General features: G+C 41.2%; 1 protein-coding gene across 1 annotated transcript; it reads right to left on the bottom strand.

Moving 5' to 3' along the window:
- Positions 1–659: 659 nt before the first annotated feature.
- On the bottom strand, positions 660–9,763 carry rhag (Rh associated glycoprotein). The gene is given in 11 exon segments (XM_030047546.1): positions 660–1,972; positions 2,365–2,438; positions 2,591–2,632; positions 2,635–2,663; positions 2,811–2,932; positions 3,282–3,419; positions 3,515–3,681; positions 4,026–4,173; positions 4,371–4,521; positions 5,003–5,186; positions 9,474–9,763. Coding segments are annotated over 11 exon segments (1,314 nt in total). The 5' UTR covers positions 9,658–9,763; the 3' UTR covers positions 660–1,897.
- Positions 9,764–13,629: the final 3,866 nt, after the last annotated feature.

Genomic DNA, 13,629 nt, shown 5'->3' on the forward strand with positions numbered 1-13,629 from the left:
AAATGTTATAAATATAAAATACAGTCAATTAAACAGCGATTAAACACTTGTCAGTATATTTAAGGAGGTAAAAATATTCTAACACTTGAGCAATTTGATTAATAATTATTCATATTGTTGTTGCTGTTGTTCAGTAGTTAATTCAAACCTGCTTATCACAAAAAATAGGCAAATTAACGCTGGTATTGTATAAAAACATATTATTATGTCAGATTAGTGTATTATACAAACAAAGAGCACGTGCCCACTGTATAAACAAAACCAAATGAACTGTGGTGTTCTGAGCATCATTACTGACAAAAAAAAAAAAAAAAAAAAAAAAAAGAGTTAATTAATACTACGTGTGGTCAGTTTGATCCAGCCCTGCGTTTTGATGGTTAAAAAGCTTTCCAGTGGCTCTCCAACACTGTGCAGCTGAATCGTTTAAAGACGTCTCGTGGAGTAATGAGAGATGTCTGCACTCAAAGGAAAAGTCCTATGATGGAGAAAGGAGGCCAACAGATGAAAAAAAAAGAGATTAACATGTCCTTATTCATTCATTTGTTTGGGATTTGTTTGTTATTTATTTGCAAAAGTGAACAAAAAGTGGCAAAAACTTGATGTCGGTCCATGACTGAACCAGTTTCTGTAGTTTTTACACTATTTTTTGTCACTTTTGCATGTGGTGCAAATTCCCATCAGTCCTATTCTGCATCAGTTGGCCTGTTAAGGATTTTTTTCCCTTTTTAACAAGTGTGTGAGTTTTCAAAGCATTTGCTTTTAAAAGCCCTGGAGCATATTCAGTACCAACTGCTCTTCCTTTACACAGCAGGGATTCAATCAAACTGACTTTGTCAATCAAAACTAAACTGTACATTTGAGGATACACAGGATGTGAATAAGAGTACAGAAAGAAAAGATGAACCTTAGCTTGCCCACAGTGCCCAGCCAAATCAAAAGCTCTGAATTTGACCCTCATCAGACTGAAGAGGTTGTACAGCGTCAGGTGGGTAGAGAATATTCTGAGAAAATTAGACACTTTAAGGTTCATTAGTTATAAGATTATTAGGCGACTATCCCTGCCCGTGGCTCTGGGCCCTCGCAGGAGGACGACACGGGCTCCAGTGAAGAAACCTCACAGCGGATCACAGCTCTAGTCCTGGACTCTCTATGATCTGAGGCTCAGCACAGATATCATGTCAGTTGTGTGGAAATATAAAATAATGTATAAAGGACATATACCCTATGCTAATGGTCTAAAACATGCTTTTACACTTTTTGATAATATATAAAATGAAGACAGAGACGCGGCTTATTGAAGCAGGTGGGTGTCAGCGGTGAAGCAACTTGTGTGGCCTGTGGTTTTTCTACAGTGGCTCATGACTGTTGACAATTACTGGTCACAAAATTCAGTGTACAAAAAAAAAACGAAGAAAAAAAAATATCCCTGAAAGTTGCTGGTCTAATGACGTAATCCAAGTCTTAATTCTATTTTGATGTGAGATTAGTGATATGCTGTAAGTCTGCTATGGTGGTGACTTGTTTGTGTAAACCTTTCTCATCGTGGCAGCTATTCCAACCATGTTCAGTGCTACCGATGATGCATTCACTGACCACCTCCAAATCTAAAATTGGAGCTATTTATGCTGAAAAATAATTAGGTTATATGTAAATGCATGGAGCAGTTTCTCTGATAATTGTGGCTGTGAAGAAATGTGTAAGTATGGATACCAATATTCACATAACATTTCAAATTTGACCCAAAATCTTTTTCTTTTTTTTTCTACTGGTCAAGTAAATCCATTTGAATTTTGAATACAGCAATGCAACTGATAGGCGAATACTGTTGGCTTTTGTTTAACTAGTTAATGACGGTTCACTTCTTCATCTGTGGTTGATGCAGACAGGAGGCAGATCCTTAAACCTCTGCCTTGTTCTTGGAGTGGTCTGCATGAGCCAAGCTCTCCTCGTTCTCCTCCTCCTCCTCAGGAACCTGGAAAACACGCGTGCCAAAATCATTTGTCTGTGCCACGAATAGGGAATTGAATAACACATATCCTACAGGCGCCAAATTGTGTTTGCAAATAATTGTTGGCATCGGATTGACCTGTGCTGCAGTGCGACCTGGGTGGAGTTTGCCACAGAGCAGACTGCCAGAAAGTTTAGACAATCACAGGAAAGTTTGTGAAGGGGCAGCTTTTATTCTTTTTCTGTGATTGACAAACTTCCTGATAACATCTGAACTATAGGCAGGGAACTGATATGATACCGAAACACTGAACAATTTTAATAACAAAAAAATATTGAGACACTGCCTCTATCAGTCAGGATGCTACACAGTGAAAGCCTATAGAGATGGTATTTACGAGGAATGGGCTTTCCTACCTCCCAGTAAATAGAATCATCGAAGCAGTTCTGGTCTGGAGGCTGTCCCCAGAATGGCAGCTTCATTATCAAACCTTGAATGAAAAAGAAGATGCTTACAAGTTCAGTCAATGTTGTCTCAATGTTCAGCTCAACATGAGGCCCTGCCACCTCTCCATCTAGTGAGAAAACATGTTCCTGGTAATGGAAGTTTTGTATCCAGCTCATATTTTCCATCCCCACCCACCTGTAACAGCACCTCCAACCAAGGCGAATCCAAGGGATGAGGCAAGGCAGCAGCTTGCATGGCAGCATCGCCGCTGAAGTGGAGGAGGAGGAGGAGAACACACCAATTAAAGCATCACAAACTCGCATTAGCATTAGACACCTAAATAACTTCACATTCAAATTTAAAAACACCATGATTGTGTGTTGAAACATATCAGATGATGCTTGATGGTCCTTACTTCTTCTTTTTCCCCAAAGCTACAGCCACAATGCCAGCCAGGCCGCCCAGGATGCCAGGCATGCCGTGCAGATTGTGCACACCACAGGTATCCTGGATGCCCAGGTTGGATGCCAGGATGGGCTTCAAAGGAGAAAAAAGACATTTCATTGCAACCAAAGCCATGTTAAACTGATTAAAAAATGTGAAATACTGCTGGCATTTTGAAAAACTACAAAAATCAAATAAAAACAGGACATGAAGTGCAACATTCTGTATCTCTAAAACATACAATTTTGTCCATATAAGAGCTAACACAGGCACAGTCTTACAATCTCTTTTATTCTATAAATTCCAAAAACTGTCTTAAGTTTATGCTTCTATCACTTAATAAGAGCTGGTGTCACTTTTTTTCAAAAACCTTGTACTGTACCTACAAACTTGCACCTTTGACTCTATTTCCTTTGCACCTGTGGTTTAACTTTGAACTCACAGTTAGGTATTTGAAGCCCAGGGTGGAGATGATGCCAGCCACAAATCCAATCAACATAGCCCCGAATGGCCCGATGTTCATGTCAGCACATGTTCCCACGGCGACACCTCCAGCCAAGGTGGCATTCTGGATGTGGACCTGTCATACATTCAGATGGAAAACCATGAATTGAGCACTTAAAAAAAATCCCTAGAACCAATGCTGCTCTGAATATTGAAGGAAGGGCATCTGACCATGTCCAGTTTTCCTTTGTGCTCCACCAGGCTGGAGATGGCGTAGGCAGAGAGCACACATGCAGCCAGAGAGAGGTAGGTGTTGATGACTGCCGTGAGCTGGGTAAAGCCTGGATCAGCGATGGCTGAGTTAAAACTGGGCCAGAACATCCACAAGAAGACAGTCCCTGTTGAAAAGGACAATGGACAAAAATACCATTCATACTAAGTCATGATTTTTAGAAAATGTTGTAAAATATCCTCCATATCTCATCACATTTTAAGATAAGCATAACAATCATATAAACAATAATAATGTGTAAATGTTTGTTAATGCTATATGTAATGAAATGAAGGGCACAGGGGGTCGCAAGGTTTTAATCCCTCTGTGTGGGCCGCAGGATTACTTACGTCCACTAGATGGCATAAGACCTACATGCTAGGAAGGCCAGTGAAGCCCATGCAATATACATTGATGGTGTAAAGAGATAATTAATAAAATAACTTAGTTTACAGTGCAGCTGGCTCTTACCAATCATGGCAAACAGATCAGAATGATAAACAGATCCATCGTTCTCATGTCCGTTTCTTAGACCAGGTCGGTAAAGCATCCGAGCCACTGCCAGGCCAAAGTAGGCACCGTAGGCATGGATGATCATGGAGGCTCCAATATCATTAGCCTGTGAACAAAATGTGAGGAGGGATCATATCAGTCTATATTTTGTAAAAAAAAAAAAAAAAAAAAAAAAAAAGTGTTCATCTCTCTCTAGCTCAGTTCATGGAATCAGAGCTTCCATCCGTAATCCATGGTGAGTGGTAACTGTTTTGATTGTGTGTTTCATCGATATGTGTCCTATCTGTATCGTGGTGTACTTACTCCAAGGACATTAGCCACCAGGTGCTCATTGATGGAGAAGATGGTGATCTCCATGATGGTCATGATGAGGAGCTGGACCGGGCTGGTTTTACCCAGAACTGCCCCAAAGGAGATCAGAACTGTCGCCGTGCTGAAGTCTGCATTAATTATTCTTTAGGGGGGAGGGAAGAAGTACAAGTCATGAGGAAAACAGCAATATGGGAAACACAGGAGAGAGAATATGGAACGCGGTTTTCTTGCTCTAATTTATTATTCTATTATGTGGGCATTGTGAAGACCCTTGAAACGGTAACTATGATTAAGAGCTATATAAATAAACTTGACTCATCAAAGTATTAAATCTACAAGCATAATCACAATTTGTTGTCATCATGAAATGTTTTCCTCCTGACAATCCGTGTATATGTATTTAGAAATTGGTCTTGAATGCGTAAACAACCTTTCATCAGACTATAACTTTTTCGTCAAAGCTTTTCAGCGGCCAGCAGGATGTTTCTAGATGTACTGGGCAGCACCCAAGTGGGGCAGTGTGGTTCTTGGACTTAAAGCGGCTTAAATAAACAACACATGATCAGCAAAAGCATTCCTGGATAGCTCAAGGTTAAGAAAAGACAACAATCAGAGGTACATACTTGAAGATGCTGACTTTGATTTTGCCATCAGTCAAGTGCCAGACGCCCTGCATGAGGAGGCCCCACTGCAGTCCGAAGGCAGCCAGGAGCAGGTTGACGCCCACGCTGCTGAACCCGTACCGCTTCAGGAAGGTCATCAGGAACCCAAAGCCGATGAAGATCATTACATGGACATCCTGAAACACTGGACACAGAAGGGAAGGGAGGGACACAGTCTGTAGTTACAAGCTGTCTCAGAATCAATCATGCCGGGAATCAAGAACAAGTATGACTCAAACAATAGCAATTCCTACCTCGGAGTAGGATTTTAAAGTTTGTTGTGAAGCCTGAAACTCTCAGCTTGGAGCATAACTACTCCTGTGAGGCTTCTCTTCAAGTGAGATCACATTTAATCTTTGTGAACTGAAACATTTGGTAGTTTTTTCCCCACATTTGGAACAATTAATGTTGCTGAGGATGACAGCAGTCTCCAGGAAAAAAATAGTGCTCTTTCCATGGATGTGTGAAATGGACCGCATTGAAGAGGCATAACTCTTTCATGCCTCGCCCAGGCATATATCACAGGCATGGCATTAAACACTTCCTCAGCAATGGTATATGGTATTTGATCAATAAGCTGCAGTTTAAGTGGATCTAAAGTACATTAAATCGGACTCAGGCTGTGGGTTGGGAATCAGTGATGCTTATCATGATTTTATGGTGGGAGGCGCTGATAGAATAAGACTACATTGTTGTGAGTCTTACTTTAACCTCAACTATATGTGAGCATGAAACTGAGTAAGATAAACTGCTTTGTGAAATTGTGCACTGCCCTCAATTAGGAATTTCCCGCTTCTCTGTGAATTCCTGTTATTGGCTATATTCTGTTGGCTTTGTAGCTTAAATGATTCATTGACAGGTTATTGGACTTCACAGCAGTCGTTCCCTAGGAGGAGCGGGATTGTTAGCTGTGACTCGCAAAAGGACAAGGCAATTCAATTACACAGTGAATGGGATTCTGGGAAGAGATCCCTGCTGATCTTGTTTGGTTTGTGTCCTTGCATCGCTCCATTAACTCCACATGATCTTAATACATTTAAAGTTATGAAGTCTCCAGGGGGAAGGGACATTTTTAACACATTCTTCACGATTAGGTTTAGTTGTTAGATTGACCAAGATGGGAGTCGCTGGAATGTGCGTAGATGCTCTCATTTCACACACTTGGTGTTTTTACCACAATCTTAACAGCAACAAAGTTTCCAGTTTGCTTTGGACCTCAGGCTACAAAGCTCTGTTTCATAGAGATACTGTATAACTCTACATCAGTGCTAGTTTTTTGGGGAGATTTGCTCAAAACTGGGCCCTCCATGTTTCAAAGATGGACCATCATGACGGGAAATGTGATGGCCAATTCCCAAAAGCCATTAGTCTTGATATGATGCGCCCCTCATGTGGAGAAGTCATCAAGGTGGAGGTGTGCGCAGTTTTGAAAACAATAGGCCCCATTTCCTCGCCGTTCACTGTGAGCTAACCAAGGTTGTCTAGACAGGGCTCACTCAGCACACAGATAATGGAAGGAAAGGTGCTTATCTCTGCACGTTCGTCTTACATAACTTCACGTATGCCTTTTGGCGGGCATTAATATCCAAAGCACCGTCCGTGACTATGACCACATACATTTATGGTGTACATAACTCTATGATTGAGAAATAAATGAGTCATATATAACTCTATGGGGAAAAATGTAAACACAACATATCATCATATCACATAGCCAATCTAGAATCATAGACTAAACAAGTAGGTAATGTTCTTCTTCACATATTTTTATGGACTATTTACATGCTTTGTACACTAACATGTCAATTTTGAGTATGATCATGACATTTTTTTATGTAGATTTCCAATTTGTTTGGTTGCCAAATCTGCCTAAAATACAGTCTACTAGTGAGTATGTTCAAAGTTTTGAGTTCTCAGATGTTATGGACATGTGTTGAGTTATGTTTTCAGATGTGGTAGGCTGTGTTATCCAGTATTACTGAAGCTCATTCCACCGGCTAAAAAATCAAGCATCTCATATCTAATCAGTCAGCCTTGTAATTCAGTTCAGAGCTGTGGCCAGGTGGCTACATACCCAATATCTCGAACATACACAAGACTGAGTGCCACTATTCTGCTATCATTTTGATTCAACATAACCTGAATACTTGGTTCTCACACGAACTACTTTTCTTTGCTTCGTTCTCTCACTATTTGATGTTGCCCCAACTCAGTATCCCCACAGGCATGTTTAAAGTTTCATTATCCACTATCTAGAGACAAAGTAGCATACTTTGATTTAACTTGTGCAAACGTTAATATCACGTCAGTCTTTCAGTTTATGTGCTTTCTGTTTTCATGCTCATACAGCTCAGTCAGAGCAGGTTAGAATGAACAGGTGGACAAAGGGACAAAGAATATTGGGCTGAAAAGCTATGAAAGAGGGTGACTGTGAATTTTGATCAAATGGCCACAAGACTCAACAAATCCTGTTGTCTTACTGTAAAAAGCTGTACATAATATACTTAACCTGTTGAGCACTAAACGTTCAGGTGGAGTGGTGTGAATAGTGGTGTGAAAAACATTTAGATGACAATATGTACCCTGTACAGCATAACCTTTGACCTCCACCGCTCCCACCCTCCTCAGTTGAGTGAGTAAAACGTGCTGAAATATGCTATGCTAGTGGTAGGAGCCACGAGTGAGTAATGCCATTTGGACAGACAGGAGGTACAGTTGGAAAGCTGCCACACTGATTGGCGTGGCGCCCAGATGTTAGGTAATGTTTGGTAATCCTCTACAGATCCTCTAAAGAGCCAAGGAGGGAGAATCCCCATTGGACCTACTGTTGCTTGTCCGCACATTCAAAGGAGCACTGCCAGGATAGCAACTAGTGCACCGAGAAAAATTATATCAACACTAAATATCTTTTCTCAACGGCTTTGTTTTTCAAAGCTCATATTTCTGTTTCATACTGGAGCCCCTGGTGCAACGAATTCATCTGCCTTTGATGTTTTCCTTCTGCAAATGAACTCCCCAGAGATAAAATCCCAAGGTTGTTTTTTCCCCAAGAATCTTCATTAGAAATGTCTTCGGCATTTCATCAGATTTCCTCCTCTCATTTGCATGTTTTAAATTTTACTGATATGCCCGGCGGTGATAAAGCCGTGATTGTTTCGACCACCCCTCTGAACTGCATTCCTGTGCTTATTTCTCCTGCTTTGAGCCTGTAATTACAGACGTCTGGTGCTGTATAGAGAATATCTCAGCACGCAACAGCAGGCGCCTGATGCTTTTTAGTAATTTGTTCAAATTAATTTTCAAAGGGTGGCAACTTTACCCTTTTTAACCTAATTAAAACTGTTTTGTGCATTGCTGAGCATCATTTTAAAAGTCTGTTTGATATTTTCTGAGAGGTGCATGCAACTATTTAGGTCACATAATGTTTTTTGAATGCTAGTAACTAGTAAAGATTCTAACCTGATATAACACAACGTTAAAATGATACAGATTAGTGTTTCATGTAAATGATTTAAATTATTTTTCTATTACCAGGCAGTTTATATGAAAACAGGCCGAGTGGAGGTCTTAATGCTAATCTCTATGGGTCACGCCTGCCACACCCATTCATACTGGGAGCCAGCAGTTTGCTTATAGCTCCAGCTGTCTTGATACAGATAAGGACCGTGATGATCAGGACACCAAGGAACACCTCAGTGTCGAAAAAAGAAAACAACATTACTCAATCAGACAAGGCAGCTGCAAGTATCTCTGTCTTTATCTTGACAGTGTTGATGACGAGTAAATACACCTAGATGAGTTAATTAGCTCCACAATTTATACATTGTCTTGGCCCATTTGCTGTCTGATTGTGTCTAACCTGCTTGTATAAACCTTACTGTAAATCAAATGTGACAGAAAGTGGGACTCTTCACCCTGCTGGATTTTCTTAGTTCCTCTACTGCACACGTGTCACTACTGTATATTCTTGTGACAGGCGAAAAATGCAACCCCATGACTCCTATTATTGCACTCAGTACACATCTCTCTCTCTCTCAGAGTCCAAGAGTAGAAAATCAAGCCCACTTGGAGGACCCATACATCATTCTGATATCTATTAGAAATAACTTTTATTGCAATTAGCACCTCTAAAACACAAAAATGATTAATTTCACAGGAAAAATGTCAACAAAAGCTGCTCTTTCGTTCTCTGTCAGTGGACTGATACCAGAAGTTGTTGCAGGATCTTGTGTCTCTCGCTTTTTGCTTTGAGAGAAGAGACTTGTTCAGAGTATTTGGAGTCTGCTTTTAGGGGGGATTCCTACCAATTAAGATGTGAAAACAATAAAATACAAAATAATAATAACCTGTCCATTTTACATCTGTTTGTCCGCTTCTAAAGCAGCCTGTTGTCCATGCATCCCCTGACAAAGTGTCCCTCAGGTGTACTTACTGGGATAGAGGGCCATAGGTTCCTGCGGGGTGTGGTGCGTGGAGTTGGAGTGGTCCCCATCGTGTCCGTGACCTTCGCCGTCATCATAGACCACAAACACAGCAAACAGGATGATGGTGATAATCTCCAAAATTAAGGCCACAATGGGGAATTTCAGCCTCATGTTGGTGGCGTATGCAGGCATCCTGAGATCAACTCTGTCTATCTGTTGCTGTCCCGCTCTCTGTCATACACACACACGCACACACACATGCACACACTGTCTCCTTCACTATCAGTCTTTTTGGGGGTTGTGCCGGTGTGAAAGGAGGGAAGAGGTCTGTCTGGTTTTAAATTGGTGAAGGTTTCACGGTGACCAATGACAGGACAGAAGAGTGGGGCCTGGATGGTTAACTCCCCCTCCTGCACTCTACTCATGGGGTTGGGTTCCTCTCTGGACGTTGTTAACTCTGGTTTAAACAGCGGACACAACAAGGCACTGGCAAAACACAGCGTAATGACACCCAGCCAGTGGGTGGACATGTAAGAAAAAACTTAATGAGCTTTTTCCCACTCATTTGTCACTGTCAAGGGAGTGTTTGTTGACATGTTAACTTAGATGTGCAGAACAGTTCATGCTTAACATGTCAAGATATACTGTGGCGTAAGGGAATCAGTCAAGCTGCAAGAAAACCTAAAAAATTAAAAGCAACAATAATGAAGGTCTTTTTTTTTATCAACAAGTTGAGAAGGTTTGTCCACGTTTCTTTCTAGCAAAATGATTCTGATATCACTGGATATGATGACATGTGTCCGTTTAGATTTCATCGCTGTGTATATGCCTTTGCTTCCTTTCCCACTGGAAACCGTCCAAGCTGAAGTCTCTCGGTGACACGCAGGTTTAGTAAGCGGCTCCCACAGTGAATGTACTGACGATTTGAGGCCTCCTGCTAAAATTACCCCGGGCAAGAGATCCTTCAATTGGGCTGATAGCTTTATGAATGAGCAGCGCATTCAATCACTGCCAGCGACACATTTCTGTTTGTCTTGGAGCTGGACTTTGGCAGACATTTTCCCAGACCTGTGGGAAATTACTTCCAAATGTTGAGAGATATCAGAAAATGGGCCGCAGCACCACCAGTACTATTTTGTCTTTCACTCAAACACACACTCACACACACACACACGCACACATCTCTTACAAATAGTTTCACTCATTATTCAATCAGGGTGCACTGTTTGGTACTATTATACTAGATTTAGCAGATTATAGTTTCAGTAGCAAACAGCTCTGGAAGCAGAAAAAAGCTCATTGGTTTTAACTCTTGGACTCTTTATTTATCCTGTTATCCCATGTATCTCCAATGTGTGGCTAATGGCCTTCTTGGCGTCTTCCTCGTCATCACAGTCTTTATATATCTTATGAATCCATTATAAAACCCTGAGGTTTCTTCATATTTTAGTTTTTAGGGAATTGTTCTCAATCCGATGTGAGTGTTTACGGACAGAGAATGGTGTGTTGCTGTAAGGCCCCTTGAATCAAATCTGTAATTTGTGATATTGGGCAAGACAAACAAGTTTTCTGAGTGCATATTAAATAACAAAAATGTCTGTATCCTAATGGGATGGAGTTACACTTCATCCTAACATTAGCCATCACATGTAGCTCCACCCACAATCGAACAGCAGCGAGACCTCGGCCAATAGAGACAGTGGTGGGCGGGTTTAGGTGACGTGTAGCTCCGCCCCCAAGCTGCCACGTATGCGGAAAGGCAGCTGGAGCTAACTAGCAAACTTGACAAGTAAAGTAAACTCTGGTTAAAATATATCTAACTAGCTGTTTATAGGTTAGTTAGCTAACTGGCTTACCTATTGACAGCCACAGGTTAGTTTGACTAGCTTGAACCACAGTTATTATCGTTAACTAAAAATAAACAAAAAATTAAAGCTAGGTGTGTAAAAAAACATATTAGGTAAGTGAAATAAAACTAAAAACTAGACTTTAGAAAAAAAAAAACAAAAGCTAATAAAGGTAAACAAAGCTAAAGCTAAACCAAAACTAAACGGAAACACGCAGACCCACTTTGGAAACTCGCTGAAACTAAACTGAATTGCAAATAAAAATTAAAAACGACATAAAAAAGCGGCTGTGAAGCAGCTGTTAGCCAGGGTTCATACTCGCTGCTTTGCCTCTTACCTTTTCCACAGGTGTTCGTCTGAAATGAGAAAAGCGGTGGTCCCTTGCTCCGCCCATCAAGCTTCAACTCAGCCAATAAGGTAACGCCTGCCTCCACGGCCGCTCTGCTTTAGAGAAATGTTTGTTTAACTAAAGCTACAATCTGCCAGCATTTGACCCGACATTAAAGCTCTGAGACACTGAGGATCAGCTTCCCTCGGCTGCTGTCATTTATCATTCAGTGTTTTGGCTGAGAGCATGAGAACTATTTACACATCGGCAGGGCTGCTCGCTGACGGCAAATGTTCTCGCATTGCACAGTTAGGGTCTCGTCAGTGTTCAAAAACTGTTTCTTTTGTAAACACCAATTAACTTTGCCTAATTATAATTCAGTTACCCCATTACACAGATGGCGAGGAGTGGAGAGGCTGGTTCTGGTGGCATGCAGATATTGTGATTTTCACTGGCAAGGGGCAAGAGAGGATTTTCTGCAGAGGTGGAAATTAACTGAAAACTGTTGTTCTGCTACCAAGATTTATTTTTACATAGAGTAGCAAGTAAAACGATGTTTACAGGGATCAGGGTGATGTCATTATGTATTTGAGCAATTTGTTTTACAAGGCAGTCTTGTACTCACTCTTGAGGAACTGGCAGGATACCAATCTTGTACAGTTCGACCTTTCTCTGAGTTTTGTTTGACCACGTTTCATTGCTGTGCCGCCACAGATAATTGGAATTTGAGGAAAATAGTTAGCTAGTGCACCAGTGATGTTGAATTACGTCAAAATCGACCCCCTCCCCTTTCGTTTCTGTAACATGCTCGGTCAGTCTTCTGTAAGAATTTGGTCATTTCATCAAACAAACCCTCTTATATCTGATGGAAATAGATGTGTTGGCCTGTTTGGGCTTACAAAGCCAGAGAAAGCTGAAACATGAAAGCGACAAGTCGAAGAAGAAAACAGCTAAGTATTTTTTTATCAAGGCAAATCGCAGTTTCAATCTAGCCTCCCTGTGAACTTCACATTCCAGGAAAGCCATTAAGCGAATTATCTGCGCTCACTCACAACCCACCGTAAAGCCCAGATTTGTGGAAAATAAACAAGCCATCAGGCCTAAATGTGCTCCATCCTTTGTCTTGAATCCACCACGTGCCGTTACGCAACGCACATTACTCTGCTCTGATGTTCTGCAGTGCTTTGAAACCAAACCTACTGTGCAGTTGATACACAGGTCACTCAAGTCTATCTGTCACAGTCTTCATGTAATGGCAATACAGTTCGGAGATATTATGGGATCAAAGAGAGTGGCGAGTAGGAGGGTGATGGATGTCTGCTTTAGTGCGCTCCACTTCTCAGGGTCAGGACTTTCCCTGACAGCCCTTATTCACTTATTCAGCCCTCAGCAGGACGGGGCACGGCCAGCAGGGCAAGAAATCAGTAGGCCTGTATATCATTTTATTGTGTTATTCTATCATCTTCTGTGTCTTTTGATGTTGTGAACCATGATACGCATTTTACCTAGATTGTGAAAAAACAAAACAAAAACAAACTGGAAATACCTCATATGCTTCTGCCAGCCAGTCAAGCTGCAGTTTACATTCACGTCTGTCCAGACCCATATAATGTCTGTAGTGGAGTTAGCAGGATATTGACATGGATGATTCCAGAGACAAACATGCTGTCTTCACTTGAGACTATTGAGGACTACTTGAGGAGCACAGAAGACTGATAGAAAACCTGGTGCAACAATAATCGCCTGAAGTTCAAATCAGAAAAACCAATGAGCTTGAGGTGGACGACCAGAGGAACAGGAGTCCTGTCCTGTTGTCATCCAGTGAAGTCAAAATGCTGAGTAATACTGAAGAATAATGGCCAGAAAAGTGTATTTGCAGATGATTGTGATGTTTACCTTTGACCTTTTGGTATAAAATGGCATGTCTTCATAATTTTTTTAGACATTTGGGTGAAACTATGACATAATTAGCATATGAATTCTTGAGAT

Source organism: Myripristis murdjan, chromosome 24, assembly GCF_902150065.1.
Source record: "Myripristis murdjan chromosome 24, fMyrMur1.1, whole genome shotgun sequence".
Classification (NCBI taxonomy): domain Eukaryota; kingdom Metazoa; phylum Chordata; class Actinopteri; order Holocentriformes; family Holocentridae; genus Myripristis; species Myripristis murdjan.